The sequence below is a fragment of the Leopardus geoffroyi genome, chromosome C1 (genome assembly GCF_018350155.1).
Source record: "Leopardus geoffroyi isolate Oge1 chromosome C1, O.geoffroyi_Oge1_pat1.0, whole genome shotgun sequence".
NCBI classification, from domain to species: Eukaryota; Metazoa; Chordata; class Mammalia; order Carnivora; family Felidae; genus Leopardus; species Leopardus geoffroyi.
In genome coordinates this window covers 147,426,530-147,447,936 of record NC_059328.1, presented here as the reverse complement: position 1 = coordinate 147,447,936, position 21,407 = coordinate 147,426,530, and the positions used below count along the sequence as shown (strand labels likewise).

General features: G+C 37.2%; 1 protein-coding gene across 3 annotated transcripts in view; it reads left to right on the top strand.

Annotated features, from left to right (window-relative positions):
• ACVR1C (activin A receptor type 1C) overlaps positions 1 to 20,982 on the top strand; it is a 76,440-nt gene extending 55,458 nt beyond the window's left edge. The window contains exons 3-9 of one of the 3 annotated variants that reach the window (XM_045479895.1): positions 761 to 940; positions 5,596 to 5,826; positions 8,661 to 8,828; positions 10,431 to 10,587; positions 12,356 to 12,480; positions 15,120 to 15,250; positions 20,666 to 20,982. In XM_045479895.1, the coding sequence (XP_045335851.1) occupies positions 761 to 940; positions 5,596 to 5,826; positions 8,661 to 8,828; positions 10,431 to 10,587; positions 12,356 to 12,480; positions 15,120 to 15,250; positions 20,666 to 20,791 (1,118 nt within the window). In that variant the 3' untranslated portion in view covers positions 20,792 to 20,982. Of the gene's footprint in view, positions 1 to 700; positions 941 to 5,595; positions 5,827 to 8,660; positions 8,829 to 10,430; positions 10,588 to 12,355; positions 12,481 to 15,119; positions 15,251 to 20,665 lie in introns of all 3 variants that reach the window. The other 2 variants (XM_045479894.1, XM_045479896.1) reach the window with 2 other exon arrangements.
• The last annotated feature ends 425 nt before the right edge of the window (positions 20,983 to 21,407 follow it).

Below are 21,407 nucleotides of genomic sequence, written 5' to 3'. Positions count from 1 at the left end.
ACAGGCTCTTTTGTCTTGGTTGCCTCGCTCTCTTCTGCCTTCCTCCCCGCTCACTGCCCTCCCGGCACGGGTTGTGCCTGAGCAGCCCGAAGGGGCCTCACCTCGGGGTCTTGTACACTTGCTTTCACGTTGCCTGGGGCGGCTCGCGGAGACCCTCCGGGCGTTGCTCCCTGTCGCCTCCCAGAGCGGCCTCCAGGAGCACTCTGCCGCAAGGGGCATCCCCACGGCACGCGCGTGCCCCTCTGCTTCATCACAGCGCGTAAGGCCTCTTGTCGCACAACCATCTGTTCAGTGGGCGTGTGGGAACATAAGCAGCTCCAGAGGAAGGATTTGGCTGCCTCACACCGCTGTATCTCCAGCACCTGGAATGGTGGCAAGAGCTCGGTAATTATTTGGGGCATGAGTGAATGAACGTGCTCCAAGGATGGACTGCTGAGAAATGGGGAGAAGATAGTATAAAAATGGCAAATGCCTTGGAGGATTGAAAAGGACTCCCGTGTGCTGGTGCTTTCCACGATCCTAACTCTGGCTCCCATCTGGATCCCATCTGGGATCCCATCTGGATCCCATCTCGAGCCTAACTCTGGCGTGCTGGGTAGCTCCACATCAATGATGCGAAATTTTGGTGATCCTGGTTACAATTTCTAGCGTATCTTAAATGGGTTGATTTATGGTCGTGTTCTTTCTTTTTTAACTGAAGCATCTCCAAATGCCCCAAAACTCGGACCCATGGAGCTGACCGTTGTTATTACTGTGCCAGTTTGCCTCCTGTCCATGGCAGCGGCGCTGATGATATGGGCGTGCCAAGGTCGCCAGTGCACAGACAGGAAGAAAAAGAGACAGAATGTGGAGGAACCCCTCTCTGAGTGCAATCTGGTAAATGCTGGAAAAACTCTAAAAGATCTGATATACGATGTGACGGCCTCTGGCTCTGGCTCTGGTATGTGCCCCCTGTCCATTTTGCAGTAAGAAAACTCGCATTTAAAAATAAATCAAAACAATTTCTAACCTGTAGAAAAGGGCCCCACTATTATGAATTGCATCATTTAGAGTGCTCAGCGTGGTACCTGGTAAGTTCTGGTATAGAAACCTGTTTTAGGATTTGATGAAGAGAAAAAAAACGTCATGGCTGAAAGAGTTAAGTCTTCTCAGTTGCCTTGTCTGCCTTTAGGTGTTCCGAGTCTCACTTTTATATTCCTTCACAACTTATTTTTTGAAGCAAGAAAGAATTTCTCTTCTCCCCCCTGCCTCCGTTATGGTTGGTGATAATCATTGTGCCTCTCTTAGTAATGTTTCATGGGCACAAACGTTACCGTACTTAAGGAATTGGGTTCTGGGGGAAAGATGTTAGTTGTGCAAAGTGGTATTCTTAGAGTGCCCTTGCTCGTGGTTATGAAAGTCTTCGGAATCCGCAGCATCCCCTGGGATGTGTGTGTGAAGTGAACAGAGAGCTGACCTGAAATCAAAATCAAGAATGTGTTCTAAAAGCATAGAAACAGAGATGATAGGGAACAGCACAGCACTCCTCTGCTGGCTGTTGCTGAGGTGAGATGATAACTCTATTCCTCTTGAATGGAACTCCAGAACCCCTGGTGAAGCCATTCAAAATACGAGGCTATTTTATGGCCTAACTGAGCCTTTTTCATAGCACAAACCATATGAGGGCATTTTGGGTTTCTGGTGACAGAGCAGATTCCTCCGTAATAACAGACTCTCTAATCTGGCCTTTCCTCATGTGTACATCCAGGAATCCTGAGGGCATGTGGTACTGCAGACATGTGAACTAGGGTGAGCCGAGGTGGGTCACCTCAGAAGGCCCTGGATCCCCTCTTGCTTTGGAAGAATCATTAAGGATGATTCCCCCAAGCGGACTTTGAGAAACTCCCCAGCCCATGGCCTTTAGCAGCGTGGCACGATTAACAAGGGCAGACGACAGAGTGGCGGTAGCATCTGTATGAGCATCTGTATTTAACATGAAGCAGCTTTAGGCTCACCAGAGTCCAGAAAAGAGAGGCCTAATTATGTCATCCAGAGAGCGCACACAGTTTGTTGCTTCTGAGGGCAAGACTGCCTGCTCTCTCATTGAACAGGGTCTCAGTGTTTATGCCATCCCTGCATAAATTAGATAGCATGTTTTCAAAGGAGGAATATTGGAAAGAACTGTCTCCAAACTGCAAAGTTTGTAGAACTAAAATCCAAATTAAATTCTTGCATAGAAAGCTGGCATTCTTCGTTTAAAAGTAAAACTGTCCAGAATTGGTACTCAGTCCTCCCTATTACATCCTGGGGACTACTGTTCCCTAATTTCCTGAGCACTGGTGACATTCTAGGCACAAAATATGAGCACAGAGAGCTCTGATTTGTACCCAGTTCCTTGAAACCTTATATAGTATCTTTATAAGGTTCAAGTGATTAAATAACCTATTTAATATCCCCCCCCCAAAACTTCAGTTCAATTGAAGATGTTAAATAGAAATGTGTATTTTAGAGCTACTCCTGGAATATATTTAAGATGACTAAGAATGTCCCTTTCAAATAAAATTAATAGCGATATTATAACTGGGGACTGGATATTTAGTTTAAGAAAGTAATCATGAGTCAGGACATGAAGTAAAAAATTAATATTAAGATTTGTGGTGTTTTTGTGCATCGTTAAACCTAAATCTGGATTTATTAACTGTTGGGCTCTTGTCTCTATATTATTCTAAGATCTTTTTTTTTAAGTTTATTCATTTTAGAGAGAGCAAGAGCGAGAAGGGGAGGGGCAGAGAGAGAGGGAGAGAGGGAGAATCCCAAGTAGCTTCCCCACTGCTAGCACAGAGCCCGACGTGGAGCTCGAACTCACGAACCACGAGATCATGACCCGAGCTGAAATCAAGAGTCAGACACTTAACCACCTGAGCCACACAGGTGTCCCAGGATGTTCTAAGATCTTTCTTAAAAAGAAAGCTGTAAATATACCAAAGCACAGATGATTTTTTAAAATGACCAGTTTGAAAGAGTTTTAGGCACTTTTTCTCCAAGTCAGATGCATACATTTGGCAGTGAGCACTGGCTAAAAATGCCTTTGGTGATCAGAGAGAATGGGTCCAGCTGCAGCAATGCCTCCATCATGAAAACTCATTCACTGAGAGGAAATCAGGTGGTTCTGCTTCCCCTTTGCTTTTCTTAACTGGCCAGCAAACTTTAGGCAAAGGCAGTTTTGTTAGATGTTGAGAAACCAAAATCATGAAAGTTATCCCTGACCGGGTCAGGGACACATTTCAAAGAGATAGAATACCTAAGAGGCAAGCGGACCGATGTTCTGCGGGACTGTTTCTGAGAACGGATTGTGTCTCAGGTGGCTTCTAAGAGTCTGGGCACATTGCTGCTTTCCTCTCCCCATATAACACTTCTGATGAGTAGTGGCATTACTGAACGTTACCTTTCCATCAGATAGGCAGCAGCTTCTACAAACCCTGGTTTAAAAAAACAAAAGAAGAGTAAAATGAACCTACATGGAGAAGCGGAGTCCATGTTTCTTCTAATGAAATTTCTAAGCGTATAAGCAGAACTAGATTGTTTGGAATGGTTGCCTTGAAAGATACCAAAGCAACTTTCACCGAACTTTAGTGTCTCAGCTTAATTGCCATGCTGAGTACCTTAGATGATGTTCTCTTACTTTGCCCATGGTCTGGGGCATTGGTCATGCACTTGATCAATTTGCGGCTTGAAAACACAGGCTTATCTAGCTCTGATGTGATGTTTTTGCGAGTGTGTGTGTGCAAGATGGGACAGGGAGGAGAGAGTTTGAGATTGAGATTTGGCCTGCTAATTGTTAGTACAACTTTTATGGTGTGGCCAAGTAGTAAAATTGACTGTAGTCTACAAAAACAGCCTTTATAGTTTGCTGCTGGAAGTCTTCCCAGCAGGAGAGGGCTGGGGGTGGGGGTGGTATCCGCTGAATGGTGAGAGCAAGAGTTTGGACTGAAGACCTGTGTTATAGTTGTAGCTCTGCCTCCCACTACGGCCTACTTCTGGGCAAGTCTTCGATTATTGTGGGGCCCCGATTTTCTCATCTCTAAAATGATAAAGTTGGACTAGACGATCTCAGAACTTGCTGACCGTGGGGCTCCGTGACTAATTGTTAAGACCCATAATAGCCACTTATAGTTGTGCTTGTTTAGCCACAGTGGGTGGTTCTCACGAGGATGAGAACATCTGAATAAACCGTGGCACATTTCAGGAGCAGAGGCTGAAGCCTGCAGAGCTCAGAGGGCTGTTGCAGTGAGAGGTTCCGAGCCATCCCACTACAATGATAATAACTAAACATGACTTTCCAGAGTACGCTTGTACTGTAACCTCTTTAACTATTTTCCTCTAATTATAATTGTAGTAAGTACCCATTGTGGAAATTAAGAAAATGTATGTTAGACCGAAGAATGTCACAATTCACCCCGATTCCACTAAATAGAAATAACCGTCAGAGCATTTAATAGATTTCCTTTTTAGCCTTTTTCCGGTGCCTATTTTGAATAGCTAGGTACGCTCCTTTAGATGGATAGAATTTACTGTGCTATTTTCATTTAACGTTATCGCAAAAGTGTTTTCACATGTCATTAAGAAATACCTCATAAGCAGCATCATTATCACTTACTGTCAGTAATCCGTTCTCAGAATATTAAGGCCTAGCCATTATTGATCACTTAACATACCAGATATTATGCTGGGTGCTTAACGTGATTACTGATTCTTGGATTACCCCTATGGAGTAATCCCTCCATAGCCCCTGTTTTTTAGATAAGGAAGTTGAAGCTCAAAGAAGTTCAATTACTTGCTGGTGGTTATGTTGCACAGCTGAAATTTGAATGCAGGTCTTTGTTATCTGTTCTCTTAATCTCTGTACAATGTTTAACAATTTTTCTATTACCTGATATTTTTCCTTCTATTTCCTATAAACAATAACATATTAAATATTTTGACATAAATATTTCTGCATTTTGCAGTTAAATCTTTAAGAAAGAATTCTAGGCATGGGGTTATTAGTTCAAAGAACCTGAACTTTTTACATACACTCAGAATATATTTTCTTTGAATTTTTTTTTTTGTTCACAGAATATCCATTTGATATTTTCTATGACTATACCTCACTTTTAGTGTAACGTGATTACCTCCCTTGATTATTGAATTTTATTCTTCACTTTGCAGTTTTACACAGAGAGTTCTTCTGCTTCCCCAGTTGTACTAGAAGCAACACATTTTATTTTAGAGGCTAACGGCATATTTTTTTAACCATTAAAACCTGACTGGTTTTGATGGGCAAATCGGGGAGATTTGCAGCAATTCTGAAAAATCAAATATATGTAGCAGTAGTCTATGTTCAGGAAATTTTCATTTGTGAATATGAGAAGAGAAAATCATAGTAAGAATTTGGAGTATTCCTTTGAGCAATGGTTTGACATTAAGGTTTGGTATAATGGTGCTTGTTTCTTTAAAATCAGTAAAATTATTAAAGCGTTTAAATGTTTCCCTATTTGTGTGAAAATAATGGCCATTATGATGGTTCTTTTCTGGCACTCCCTTGTTTTTAATCAATTTCATCTTTTCTTTGGTTAGGTCTACCTCTGTTGGTTCAAAGAACAATCGCAAGGACGATCGTACTTCAGGAGATAGTAGGAAAAGGTAGATTTGGTGAGGTCTGGCACGGAAGATGGTGTGGGGAAGATGTGGCTGTAAAAATATTCTCCTCCAGAGATGAAAGATCTTGGTTTCGTGAGGCAGAAATTTACCAAACGGTTATGCTGAGACATGAGAACATACTTGGTTTCATAGCTGCTGACAACAAAGGTATTTTCTTTTTTTTTTTTTTTTAATTTTTTTTTATTTAATGTTTATTTATTTTGAGAGAGAGAGAGAGAAAGCACAAGAGGGGGAGGGGCAGAGAAACAGGGAGACACAGAATCTGAAGCAGGCTCCAGGCTCTGAGCTGTCAGCACAGAGCTGGACGTGGGGCTCAAACTCACAAGCTGTGAGATCATGACCTGAGCCGAAGTCGGACATTCAACCGACTGAGCCACCCAGGCGCCCCCAACAAAGGTATTTTCAATCTAATTGAGTTCAGCAAGTAAAAATGTTATGTCTGTCATCCGATCAAACTAAATAATGTCCTTGTTTTAATAAAATCTAGTCTGATTTCTTTATTGAGGATAGAAAATGCTTTTCCTCTTCTCCACAGATAAACATACAGATCCATACAATAAAGGCAGGGCAGACGAGTGATATGAAATCATGATGACGCCATAGCCAGGTTGATATTTAAAGTATTTGGTGACTGGTATGGCACAAGAATCGACCAGTCAGAACAGAAGATTCAACTGGAACAGAGTCCTGAGAGAACCCTGCAGTGCTAGCTTTTATGCCTTATTTTCTGGTTCGTGGAGAAATCTGGAGGCACCTTGTCAGGGGTTGGGGTGGGAGGTGGGGGAGGTTGCTTTGGGTGTCTAGGGCAAAGGAATGGGATTGGAATTTTGAACAGCAGCTGTTAGCTGATGAGGACAGAAATATTTCAATATTTTAATAACTGGCACAGACATACCAATGAATGCTAGCTGAATATCCACCTTTGCTAGGACGGTACCTCTCATCTGTATGAACAGGCTTCAACTCCAGAATTCCAATTTTCCATGAACATTATCAGAATGGCAGCCAGAAAATCAATTCTAGTGAAATGTTCTATTAATGTACTTTGAGCATGATTTATATGTTGAGGCTTAACATCAACAACCCCAAACAGTATCACTTTTTGAGTTTTGAGGAGCAAGGCAGAACATCAGTGTCCTGGTATTTAAATCTGTATTTGGAAAATATGGTGTAAATCCCTGAGTAATCAGGGACTGGGTATAAAGTTTGTGAGTTACCTGTACTTTCTTCTTTTTGCATAGATTTTAGTCATCTAACTGTGCATTAGTTCCCTTAATAAAGGGAGACAAGGCACAAAGGGAAGCAAAAGTTGACGCACTCAATGTTTTTGATTTGAATCAGTAATATTCATGAAGAACTTTGGTGAGGTAGAGATTGTAACATCTATCTAAAAAACAGATGATCTATGGGTATCAGGGACTCACCATTACCTATGGAAATTAAAATCTATGGTTATTTTGATCTATTATAAGCTGTATTGTTATTAATTAGATGACATAAGAGAGGCCTGGAATTATTGTACATTTTGGTAGCAATTGTGTTTGCTGATGGTTTGTGTTTTTTCATGTGGGTAGGTATAGACTGAGTAAAGCCAAGATGAGCTTTAAAAAGAAAGATGTTCTTTCCAAATTCTCAACTACATATACTTTGAAAATATATCCAGACTATCGAAAATGAGACATTTCTTAGTGAGCTAAGAACTTTTCCTTCCTAAGATTGAGTTGAAGCATACCTACTGATTAGATTAATTAGCATTGTTGTCAAAGCAGTAATGACTTTAGTTATATGGATCATCTTGATGGGTCTAATTTAATCATAATGTTTATTTGATTATAAAAAGCAATAGGCCCAAAAGACATCATCCCTGATGGTCTCCTTCTTCAGTTTAACTGGTCTACCTGTCACTGGCTTACTAATCAGTGGCTTTGTGCATGCTTTCAAATGACCTCTAACATCGCTTTCATCCTCATTTCTAAATCTTTTGTGGTACTTACAGTTCCATTGGTTAGTCAACTCTCTGACAAAGACGTTGATGTGAGAGGACAAAGGTAGCCATTGGCGTTGAGCAGAGAGAGGGTTAGGAGTAGGGATTAGTTGTATTCATGGTCAGCTTATTACTGAGCTTTATCACGTTATGTTGATTTTTGTATTCCTAGGAAATTTTATTGCTACCCGGATTTGGAAATTAAATATTTGGATTAAGAGTTAGCTTTTGTAAATAAAGCATTTAATAGGAAAAGTCCGGAGCAAATGTTTATTATGGCTTCCTTCTCTGAGCATCAGAACTGGTCAGGGCTTCCCAGGGCTGTTGTAGACTCCATTCCAAAAGCTAAAACTAACTCTAGGGACTCTAATACCTAGAGGAGTTTTAAGCTAATTTCTGTTCTGCTAAAAATATTTCATAAGCTGGATTACTTTTTGGTTAGATGAAGTAAATTATTTGAAAATGTTTCACAACTGGCTCTTAATGTAAGCATTTGGGGAAAATCAACTTCATATTTTGAAAAGTGAACAACATGAACATTCTTAGAATTTTCGGGCTTTTATTATAGTGATAATACTTTGTGTACGTTTGTTGCATTTCTGGTTTTTATTGGAAAAATCTTTCTTAAAAGCTCAGAGTGATTTATAGCACAACACTGAGCCTAAGAGCATCTGTCAGTAGTTTTTCCTATAATGTGGTGTTATCAATGTATAGAGAGAATAAGAAAGAACTTGTTCACTTATCATAATTACTCTCACAGCTTCCTATAGCTACAGTATGTATAACAGGTTTTATTATATCAACATCTTCAGGGATTCAGTGAGAAATTTTACTGTACTAACTTGGACTGTCGGCGTCATCACTAAAGTAATTAACTTTCCTTTGTTAACAATACAGATTTATTTTCAATACTGACATTTGCTAAAAGCCTTTGGTTTCTTCCTTAACATAATACAGTGATTTTTAATGCAACAAAATGATTTTTTTTTCCATTTAGATAATGGAACTTGGACTCAACTTTGGCTTGTCTCTGAATACCATGAACTGGGCTCCTTATATGACTATTTGAATAGAAACGTAGTAACAGTGGCTGGCATGATCAAACTGGCACTTTCCATAGCGAGTGGTCTGGCCCACTTACATATGGAGATTGTTGGTACACAAGGTACGTGTTTTCTTTCTAAGTTCTTTCTGCTTCAATATGAGGATGGAAACACCAAATTGTGTTTTAGTGCTTCCTTGTATTTTAATTTATTCCAATTAACAAATGTAAAGAAGCACTAAGGTACTTTATAAAACTGAGGGTCTTATCATGATGCAGGCAACTCTCATCTATATATTCACCATTGTGCATATTAGCCATAATAATGTTTTTATACTGGTGGCTCCGGCTTTGCCATTTAGCACATACACCTGGGAGATCTTACTTGGGGGGGGGGGGGGGGGCAAATGCTCTATATTCAGAGAATATTGATAGCTTAAATATTTACCTTTGATAACTAAAATAATGGGAGATGGTAATGTGATCTTGAAAAGATATTTACATATCATGTATTCAAAGGCCAAATAATATGCACTGTCCTTACTATTTATTGAGTTAATAGAGAATTGGCTCTAGAAAGTCATTAGTCTGGACGGGGCAATAATTCTCTAATTTGGATTCATGGGCCCTTTAAACTCTTAACAACTACTGAGGATCCCAAAAGTGTTTGTGTATTTGGGTTCTACCTGTTAACATGTACTATATTATGAACTAAAATTGAGAAATGTAAAAAATATTTATTAATTTGCTGAATGCTAATTAACCGATTAAATGTGAAATACGTTTCAAAAATTTACATCTTTTAAAAAAATTGCATCCTTTTTTTGTAATACAAAAACCATATCTAGTGAAAATAATGGTTTTGTTTTACATTTTTGCAAATCTCCTTAATGTCTGACTTAATGTCTGGATTCTCATGCATGTTCTTCATTCACTTGGTTCCAATATGTTGTTTTGGTTGAAGTATGTGAAGAAAAGGTAATATCACACAGATATGTATTCAGAAAAGAGACTCAAAGACTCCCAGGGATTTTAGGGTCACATTCGAGAACTGCTGGTGTAGGGTAGTAAAAGTTTGAAACATGTTTGTAAGAGAATATATGCTATATTCTTTTTTTTTAAATTTTTTTTTTCAACGTTTATTTATTTTTGGGACAGAGAGAGACAGAGCATGAACGGGGGAGGGGCAAAGAGAGAGGGAGACACAGAATCGGAAACAGGCTCCAGGCTCTGAGCCATCAGCCCAGAACCCGACGCGGGGCTCAAACTCACGAACCGCGAGATCATGACCTGGCTGAAGTCGGACGCTTAACCGACTGCGCCACCCAGGCGCCCCTATATTCTTACGTGGTTGTAGCGATGCCAATTCTTTCCCTGTTCATTCAACAAAAATTTATTAGTGGCCACCAAGTGCCAACAAGTGTTCTGAGCATCAGAGGCTTGCAGATGAGCAAGACACAGGCCTTTAGGCAGCTTACAGTCTAGTTGGGAAAGACAGATAGACACACATGGGAATGAACAATATAGCCAGTAATAAGGGTTCTGAAGAAGGCAAAACAAGGTACTCTGTGGAGAATGAGTGGGGATGTGGGATATGTGGTCAGGCAAGACTTGTCTTAGGAGGTGACATTTGAGCCAGGTCTTCAACGTGATTCCCTTTGGAGAGAGTCAATCTTTAGTAACAACAACAAAAAAAAGGAGTATTTTTTTTCTTATGCTTCATAGGTAAACCTGCGATTGCTCATCGAGATATAAAATCAAAGAATATCTTAGTGAAAAAGTGTGAAACGTGTGCCATAGCAGACTTAGGGTTGGCTGTGAAGCATGATTCAGTACTGAACACTATTGACATACCTCAGAATCCTAAAGTAGGAACCAAAAGGTAAGATAACTAGCTTTAGTAGCACCCTGAGACATGTGACTGCCTCCCAAACGTGACGTCATGGGATGTGTGTGTGCGTTTTGGTTTTTTTGGTGGCGAGTGGTCTGAATGGAAAATCATTAGGCCCAAGAAAGCAAGAAGTCTTCTGTGGGTCATTGAGAAGTCAGTGGCATAATGCTTATAAAGCAGGGACAGTTGGCATTTTAGTTGTATAGACAGTAGTCATTTGGGTAAGGAATCCAGTAGATAGGGATGGTGGAAGAGATGGTGATACATTATTTTTCGTGTGCCACTTTCTGAGAATACATTTTCCTAGGGATAGGAGGAAAAACATGTCATCAGTATATAGCTCCTCCAAAGCCTTTATACTTATAAATGCACTGAAACTCAGGGCTAGATCTATTTTTTCAGGTTCTAAACAAGAGATGTAGAATCAATATATTGAGCAAGGTAAGTGAGGGACTCTAAATAAATACATACATGTGCTATTGTACTCCCTTAGTATTTAAGGACGTGTAACAGTTTTTGTATTTACCTGTAATTGTACTTATCCTTAAGTCTCCCAAACTGATGTATATTAAAATAATAGGAGTTTGGACATATTTCCCACGTTCAGGGAACAGAATCTCTGAAGGTTCAGAACAAGAACGAGATAAACAGAACATACTGCATATGTATTACGACAGGCCTGTTGGGAGTGAGATTTCTGGTGTTTTCTTGTTCTGGCCAGCCTGTAGCCAGCATACTTCCATTTCCTTTTATTTGAACATCAGGCTCATGCTCCTTTGATATAATTCCTGGGTTCTTGACCTTGAAATCAGAAACAACCAAAACATTTTCCTGGAGTTGTTAAAGGATCTTGCGAGTAGGGAATTTCTGGTTCAGTTGGCCTCCAAGCCAGATTAGAGATTCCAAGCCCATCACTCTGAGCTCTTCTCTTGGTTCCCTAGAATTTAATGAGGCCCCAGGAACACTTCAGGGCAGTTTGTTCAAACCAGGCGGCCCTATGGGACCTTTCTTCTTTTCCCTCTGAAAAGCAAACTTCAGCTTGCCCATATGACAGTCTCCACATTAGGGACCCCCAGGGAAGCCTTGGATGCTGGATTCCTTAAGAGGATCTAAAACTTTTAAGAGTTTCGGAGAGTACTGCACCCTGATCTTAATATTTTGGGAAATCATCAAAATCTCCCTAGGACAGCTAGACTCAGTCAGGTCCCGTGGCCTGTAGTTATCTTTCATTTAGTTTTATTCAAACAAGGTTGTAATTTTCTTGTAGCCAATGTATATTGTGTATATATTTTTTGAAACCAGTATAAAATAAAATTGTTCATTCTTAGAAGGTATTTAGGGTATGCTGCTGAGCACTGCATTCTTGTCCTGGGCCCACTATGAATAAGAGAAGCTTCTTGCCCTCAAGGAGCTTTACATGGCAACATTTGTTGGTGGGAGTTGAGTTCCCTCTTTCCTCTTGAGTGCTTTGTTTACTGAATTTCCCTCTAACTTGTTTTTCCGCAAGTCATTTGGCTCCTGGCACTTGTGCTTTGACACTGAGTAGGATGACCTCTGGTTTTATTTAAATTTTTTTTTAATTATGGTTCATTCAATAACTGTATTATTTAAATTTAATTTATTACAGTGACTTAGAGCTACCTTTAAAAATGATGTAAGCTATCCTAATTTATATTTTGTGACAGGATTTATTAAGATTGTGTTTTACTGGATTGCTGTAAAGTCATACACAGAATCTGAAATGTGCATGTTTTTCAAGGTATATGGCTCCTGAAATGCTTGATGATACTATGAATGTGAATATCTTCGAGTCCTTCAAACGAGCTGACATCTATTCTGTTGGTCTGGTTTATTGGGAAATAGCCCGAAGGTGTTCAGTTGGAGGTAAGATGTTGGGGATAATTTTGTATCTGTCTTTCCTTGATGCTTTGAATATAAGATATGATTTTGTATGTATTATTTTCTAAGCACCATATTGAATCATTTTTTTTAAAATTTAAGAGACTACCTTTTAGGGATAGCTTTCCATTGGCAAAAGTGGAGCATCCTACGTATAATGCTGATTTTATATTGTGATTACTGCTTAGGTGGGAGTGACATTTCTCCTGATAATTCTGATTTTCTTAATGATATTTTGCACAGCACTTGAAAATTTTCTTCAGTTTGTATGCAGTTAGCTATATTCCTACTTAAAATTTTTTTTTTCTTAGTGTTTAATTATTTTTGAGACAGAGACAGAGCGTGAGCAGGGGAAGGGCAGAGAGAGAGGGAGACACAGAATCTGAAACAGGATCCAGGCTCTGAGCTGTCAGCACAGAGCCTGACCCAGGGCTCGAACCCACGAACTGTGAGATCATGACCTGAACTGAAGTCAGACGCTTAACCGACTGAGCCACCCAGGTACCTGCTATATCCCTACTTTATACCAGAAATTAAACCCAAAGATGTTAAATGACTTAACAAGAGCCATAGGAGTTGAAGTCTTCTAGCTTTCAGGCTTTTCCCGTTTTGTTTTGTTTTTCCCCCTGTGATAATGCATGTGGAAGAGAGAAAGCGATGGTGGGCAGAGGTGAGCATAGACTAACTTCCTGACCCAATGCTCCTAGCAGTTCAGAGATTAATAATGAGAGGAAGGGTTTGAAAGGATGAAACCCTACGAATGCAGTCTGAGGGAGTTGTGGCCTCAGCGGAGAAAAGTTAACTACTGTTAGAAAATGGATTAGAGTTTTCACTTTCAAGGGAGAAAGACTTAAAACTAAGCTGTGGTTTAGCAAATTCCTGAATATCTGACGTTAGACAAGTTACTTGGTCTCACTTTCCTCATCTGTAAAATGAATCATAAAACTGACCCCTTGGGCTTTGAGGATCTAACAAATTGATTTAATTAATTAATTAATTAGTATAGAGCATGCTTATAGTAAACATTCAATAAAACAACTGTCATTATCAAACCAACTTCAGTTTTTATATTTCGCATTGATGTCATTTTGCATTACACTAATCTCATTTTTTTCAAATGAGTAAAAAAATTTTTTAAGCTTCCAAGGTTAAAATTATACTTGAATGAGAAAACATAATTTTCCCCCTTTTATTCACAGATGAAATAGTACACCATTCAGGAAGATGAAGCTATTTATAGAAGCAATAAAATTACAGTAGGATTTTGGAGCCTGGGATTGAGTTCCAGATCTGCCACTTACTAGCTCTATGACCTTTACCAAATTTATGACTCTTTGTGCCTCAATTTCCTCCTTCTATAGAGTAGGGATAATACGGTTCCTCTTTTAGTCTGTGGATTTGAGAAATAATTAGTTAAAACATGTAAAGAATGGAGCGCCTGGGTGGCTCAGTTGGTTAAGTGGCCGACTTCGGCTCAGGTCATGATCTCGCGGTCCGTGAGTTCGAGCCCCGCGTCGGGCTCTGTGCTGACAGCTTAGAGCCTGGAGGCTGTTTCAGATTCTGTGTCTCCCTCTCTCTGACCCTCCCCCGTTCATGCTCTGTCTCTCTCTGTCTCAAAAATAAATAAACGTTAAAAAATAAATAAAAAAATAAATAAAATTAAAAAAAACATGTAAAGGGCTTAGGACAGTGTATGGTAAAAAGCATGACTCAAACATGTTTGTAACAATTTTTTTTAATTCATATTAATAATTGTCTAGATGTGCTTTTAGGTCATTGTCTTTAAATTTTCTTCAACTATTGAAATAGTAATTTGTGAGGGCACATCTTAAATATTTTACATTAAAAGTACTATAGTTAAAGCAATTTTATAAGGAAATTCTCAATTTCAAGTAATATTCTGATAATTTAGATCAGGTCTTTGTATTTGAGACTCTTTTAATATGAACCTTCATGTTGAACTGTCCATATTTAGTACCTTTGCTGCTTCTTTGGCACATTCTCAGGTATGGTACTTCTGTAATCCAAATGTAAGAAACACAGCGTTTAAAAGATTGCCCATCAATTTTCAAAAAGAGTAAGCTATTCTGTTTTGAAAAGGTTATTTCATGGAGAAACATACTTCATTCCCAGAGCAATGAGGCCATGCTATAAGTTTTTCAATTAGGCATTACTTTTGAATTGCACAATGGTATTTTATATAAATCAGAATTTACATAATCTTTATAATTATGTAAAATATTTTATATATTTACATTTATATCATTGTTAAAATCCCGTAAATGTGATGTATTTCTATAAAATCATACATAATATACAATATGTAATTGTCAAAATTATATACTTCATAAAATAGATATGTTTGTTTTATATAAGATATATGTAATTATCAAAATTATATACATTTTCATAATATAAATTTTATAAACTTACATAATAATTATTCAGCTGAGCGCTTAATACCTATATCTTTGGTTTCATAGTGACACAAAATTTGATTAAACCTGACTTTCCAGTTTCCCAGGGTGCCCCTTGTACCTAGAAGACATAATTGGTTGTCTTTGGAAATAAGCATCTTTGTTTATTATTCACACTAGGAAATTTATCATGCAAATTTCTTATAGGAATTGTTGAGGAGTACCAGTTGCCTTATTATGACATGGTGCCTTCAGATCCATCAATAGAGGAAATGAGGAAGGTTGTTTGTGACCAGAAGTTTCGACCAAATATCCCCAACCAGTGGCAAAGCTGTGAAGTAAGGCTGTGTTCTTATATATGTTTTACCTATTGTAATTCTGAGGTAAGTTACCAGGGAAGATTTTTGGAGACCACATAGTTCTTCTCTCTTAATCTAGGCATCCAATTCTTTCCATGTATGTAAGTGTATGTCCTTGCATCAGTCCTCAGAAAGATTTTAGTTCTTTTAGCTATATGTATACAGAATGCTAAGTTAAGTGGCAGTAACAGGCCCTGGTATCCCAATGACTTGACACAACAAGACTTGATTTCTTGCTGTGTAAAGTCCCCAACAGGTCAGGCAGCTGTGCTCCCTGTGCTGATTCAGTAATGCAGGTAACTTTGATCTTGGGATGCTGCTGTCTCAACGCATAGTTTCCAAGTGTCTAGGTCAGGCAAAGAGAGGAGCTGGACGGTCACACGTGGCTCTCTGATGCTCTGGCTTCAGGTGAGTCACATCATTTCCATTCATGGTTCATAGACCAGAGTCAGTCACACAGTCCCATCTGACTGCAAAGAGGCCGGTAACTGTAGGGACACAGACATGTTTGGTAGTCTATGTCCATGCCAGACAGAGTATTACAATTTCAATCATCCCTGGAGTCACTAAATTATTTCTAACCCCTAACTTGCTGAAGTTTGAGCTTATTTTCTTTCATCAGAAAAGCCTCCTCACGGCCAAGACCTTTGTTATCTCCTCATGCCCAACGGCACAGACAGTGACCACCATGCAATATACACACAATAAATGGTTATTGCAGTGCTATTTTGGCCTTATGTGAGGGAAGAGACTTTTCTAGTTTGCACATGGAGAAAGAAGGGAAGATGAGGCAAAGACTACAGACCATCTAACTAATTCCAGAACTGTTTTAATGCTTTAATCTCTCCCAACCCCCTTATTACTGTTATATATTCTACCATATTTAATTGTAATATGTGAGGTCTTTTGAAAGTGACATTTTTAGTTTGGCTTTATCCTAAGGGTTATTTTATACAGTAGGTTTTTCTTCCTCATTTCCCCCCTCCTTCATGTTTTATTCAATTCTTTTTCCACTTAAGGAAAGATTTATGTCTTGATATTTCTATTTCGTATAGGTATCTTATCCACTAATTATTTTAGAAGAAGAATTTGAGACATTTACAACCAAACTGAAATTAAGTGCGTTTTTTTCTAAAATTAATAATTTCATGTATATGGAAGAGTTTATAACATATATGTAAAGTATAAGTATAATAATAAAATGAGAAGCAGTGAATTCACTACCAAGTTTAAAACAGAACATTCAAAGATTCCTTACCTCTCTGAGAGATTACTGTTAATGATTATTTATTATTGCCTTGCTTTTTTGTAGGGGAAAAAATATATATGTTATATATATGTATTATATATGTATTTCATATATATAAACGTATATGTACATATACACACACACATACATACACACATACACACACTAAAAATGTATTGTTTACTTTTGTGTAATTGTGAAACATATTATTGAAACTTACTATAGACACTCTTAATTTCTTTTCACTTTCCCTTATAGATGTGTATAGCATAATCTGTTCATTTTCATATCTGTGCAGTAGTTCATTATATTGCTAGAGTAAAATTTCTTTTTCTGCTCTTTGTCTTATGTGTGATTTTAATATTTTTAAACAACATGTGTTGTGGAAAAATTTCTTAGAGTATAAAAATGTAGATTCTTTTGGGGTGTCCATATAGATGATCATGTCTCCAAATAATGAGAGTTCTAGCACCAATCCTCAAGCCTTTTCTTTCTTATTGCAGTTTCTAGGACTTCAATATAATGTTGCCTGAAAGTATTGATACTGGATATCTTTGTTTTACTCCTTAAAGTTTATGTATTTCACCTTTGAGTATGATACTTGCTGTAGGGTTTGTTTCTCATAACTTTAATCAGGTTAAATAAAAGCTGACTTTGTTTTGATAAAAACTTTCTTCCTCTGTATGAGGTGATGATATGGCCTTTCTCCTTTGTCTCTAAATGTGATAAATTGCATTTGTAGATTTTCCACTGTTAAACCAACCATGCATTCCTAGAAAAGATCTAACATAGTTTTAATGCAAACAATTTTGTACATTGCTGATATAAGCGATTTTTGTCCATTTGTGTGCAGTATTTAGTTTTCTTATTTTGTATTAATCTCATGAGATACTCGTGATTTTATACCATTATTGTGTGTTGAGACTTAACATGTTTATCATTTTCTTTATTCAACATTACTTTTTGCCTCTCAGAGCTTCCTTCTAAGATCATTTTCTGATTTCCTGATGTGCATTCTTTAAATGTATTTTATGTAAATTGGTTTTTTAGGAAGACCTAGTGGTTGGAAGTTCTTTCAGTGTTTGGGTATCTGAAAATTTATTTTGTTCTTAATCATAAACAAAGTTGGGTTCATAGTTATTTTCTCTAAATAAAGTTGTTATTTCACTGTCTTCTGGCTTTCATTATCACTTTTGAGAAGTCAACTGAGTTTTGTTTTGTTTTCTTTTGTTTTTTTTTTTTTATTAGTTCACTTATCTTTTCTTTCAGACTACCTTAAGAACTTCTCTGTCTCTAGTATTCTGCAGTTTCTCTATGATGTATTTGGTATAGATGTCCCTTGATTAATCTTTCTTGTAATTTTTGGACTTTCTAATTCCAAGGATTTGTGATGTTCTTCAGTTCTGGAAAATTCTTCACCATTATCTCTTCAAATAGCTCCTCCTCTCATTGTCTCTCTTGCCCGTTTTTAGAGAACTCATTGGATGCATGTTAGACCTTTCAGTTTTTTGCATGTCTTCTATTCTCTCCTGTTTTCCATATTTGTATCTTTATGTAGCATCTCATATTTATCTTCCAGTTCACTAATTTGGCCCTCAAATGTGTCTAACCTGCCATTTATCTCATCCATTTAGTTTTTTTTAGTTAAAAAAATATTAATAAAAAATATTAATGATAATATTAAATAGTATTAAAATTATTCATCTTTCAGGTCAAGAAGTTTTTTTTTTTCAGTCAGAAAAAGGTAGTGAGTTTATTAGGTTTTTTGTTTGTTTTTTTACTGAAGTATAGTTGAGACACATTATATTAGTTTTAGGTATACAACATCGACAACCCAACACATCATGCTGTGCTCACCACAAGTGTAGTAGTTACCGTCTGTCGGCATACGATGCTATTACACCACCATTAATTATATTCTCTATGCTATATCTTTCATCCCTGTGACTTATACATTTCATAACTGAAAGCCTGTACCTCCCACTCCCCTTCATCTATTTTGTCCATTCCTCCCACTGCCTCCCTACTGATAGCCATCAATTTATTCTCTGTTTATATGGGTCTGATTCTGCTTTTTGTTCATTTATTTATTCACTTGTCTTTTAGGTTCCACATACAAGTGAAATCATGTGATATTTGTCTTTCTCTGTCTGATTTATTTTACTTAGCATTATACCTTCTAGGTCCATCCATGTTGTTGCAGATGGCAAGATCTCGTCCTTTTTCATGGCCAAGTAATATTCCACCATAGGTTTTTATATATATATATATATATATATATATATATATATATATATATTTATATATATAGATAGAGAAGATACATTTCTATTTACATATAGATATAGATGTAAATATAGATGCATTTAACTTATCCATTCATCTATCAATGGACACTTGGCTACTTCTGTATGTTGGCTATTCTAAATAATGCAGCAATAAACATAGAAGTGCATGTATCTTCTTAAATTAGCATTGCTGTTTTTTTAAAGGGAGGGTGGGTAAATACCCAATAGTGGAATTACTGGATCATACACTATTTACATTTTCATGTTTTTAGGGAACCTCCATACTGCTTTCCACAGTGGCTGCACCAGTTTGTATTCCACCAGTAGTACACAAGGGTTTCTTTTCCTCCACATCCTCATGAACACTTGTTATTCTTATCTCTTTGATTCTAGCCATTCTGACAGGTATGAGGTGATATCTCATTGTGGTTTTGATTTGCATTTCCCTGATGCGTAGTGATGTTGAACATCTTTTCATGTGTCTGTAGGCCATCTGTGTATCTTCTGTGGAAAAATGTCTATTCAGGTCCCTTGCCCACTTTTTAATCAGATTATTTGTATTTTGTATGTGTTGAGTAGTATAAATTATATATGTTGGATATTAACTCCTTACCAGATATATAATTTGTGAATATCTTCTCTCATTCTGTAGGTTGCCCTTTCATTTTGTTGATGATTTCCTTCTCTGTGAAGAAGCTTTTAACTTTCTTGTAGTCCCAATATTTTATTTTTGCTTTGGTTTTCTTTGAAGAGTTATGTCACAATGTTTTATTGGTACTTTTTCTTTTTTAAAAAATTATCTTTTTAACTTATATTTTGAATTTTCTCTTTGCTTTTTAAAAATTTATTTTTTCTATATTTATTTTATATTTTTATCATTTAATTCTAGCATCTAATGTTTTGATGGGTCTGATTTTACTGTTTGTTGTTTCACTTGATCCTTGTTTATGGTACTTTCTTCACTCTTGTACTTGAATTTTTGTCATGATCTTAGGCTTGTTGCTTAAAATGCTTAGCATTTTAAGGCCTGAGCTTGATTTTTTTTCCTTACCGAGAGTCAAGATTTAGGTAACTTACAAAATTTAGATAATTTATAAAATTATTAGATAATCTAAATAAATTTAGATAATTTACAAAATTCCTTGTCAGACTGATTCATCCTTATATTCAGGACTTGGCAAACATCTTGACTTGACACCTTCTGTGTACTTTGGGCTGTGTTTCCTAACTTTCACATGTTGTTCGTCGATTCTGAAAGTCTAGACTATGAGATCAGCAGATGTCGCCAGAGTGGCCACTTGATTGAGTGATTCTTGCATCTCTCTGGATTCATCTTTTCTCATTATTTTCCTTTCTGAGTATTTATTTATTTACCAGTTCACTGTACAGGTTTTATTTTTTAACTCAGAATTTTTGATATTTATACTTAGATCATTATTTTAAGATGGCATAATTTACATACGCTAAAATGCACAAATCTTAATATACAGCTTGATGAATTTAGAAAAAAGTATACACATATGTACCTACCATTCAGACCAATGTATGGGGAATTTGCTACTCATCCCATATCCCTTTTTTGGCTTTCATGGCCTTTCTCAGGCTTTAAAAACTGGCCACTTTTCCATGTTCCCAGAAATCAATGGATTGCACTTTCAATGAAAAGTTAGTTTCTCTAATGTTAATGTGTGTGTTTTGACTGGATTTTTAAGGAGGTTGGGTCCTTATCTTTTCATATTGTTTTAAGTTTACGATTTTCTTCAGAGCTTAGCATCAGTTCCTGGGTTTGTGGTTATACTTCTCTTGTACTGTGTTTATGTGATGGGCTAACATGTTTGATATTTTTCTCTTTTAAAGGCACTCCGAGTCATGGGGAGAATAATGCGTGAGTGTTGGTATGCCAATGGGGCAGCCCGCCTGACCGCCCTTCGTATTAAGAAGACTATTTCTCAACTTTGTGTGAAAGAAGACTGCAAAGCCTAATGATGATAATTGTGTTAAAAAGAAGTCTCTCACAGCTTTTCTTTTCTCATTTTCCCTCTTTATGTGAATGTTGTTGCCTTTTTTTGTTGTTGTTCTACCTCAAAGATAATGCAGGACAGTATTTAAGAGCCCAAAGGCAGCATGAAAAATAACTCTAAAGTCAAGCATGGGCAGGAGTTGACTTCATCCCATCTCTGTGTTGTCTTTAATTTTATTTTGAAAAGCGACACATCGATTCATCTTTTTTATTTAATAAGATATGACAAAAATGTAAAATAAGCTATATAAAAATAATACAAGCCATTAAGGTTTTATTTTACTTGAATCAAGAGCACATGAATGAAGAAAAAGAAATGTGAAAGCATTTTTTTTTTCCTGAGACGAAAACAGTTTCATTAAAAATGTGAACTAGAGCACATTATATCTCAGCAGAACTCTAGATGATATAATCTGTGGTTTTCTCTTTTTTTTAATTAAGAAGGATCTTTTAAAAAAGTAAATATTGCTCTGAACTTCAGTGTCTAAAACATGTAAAAGGGGAGCCGCTCTGTTGGAAGGTGAAAGTGAGGTCAGAAGTAGCCACTTCCTTGGCCTTGTCTCTTCCCAGTGTCCTGCT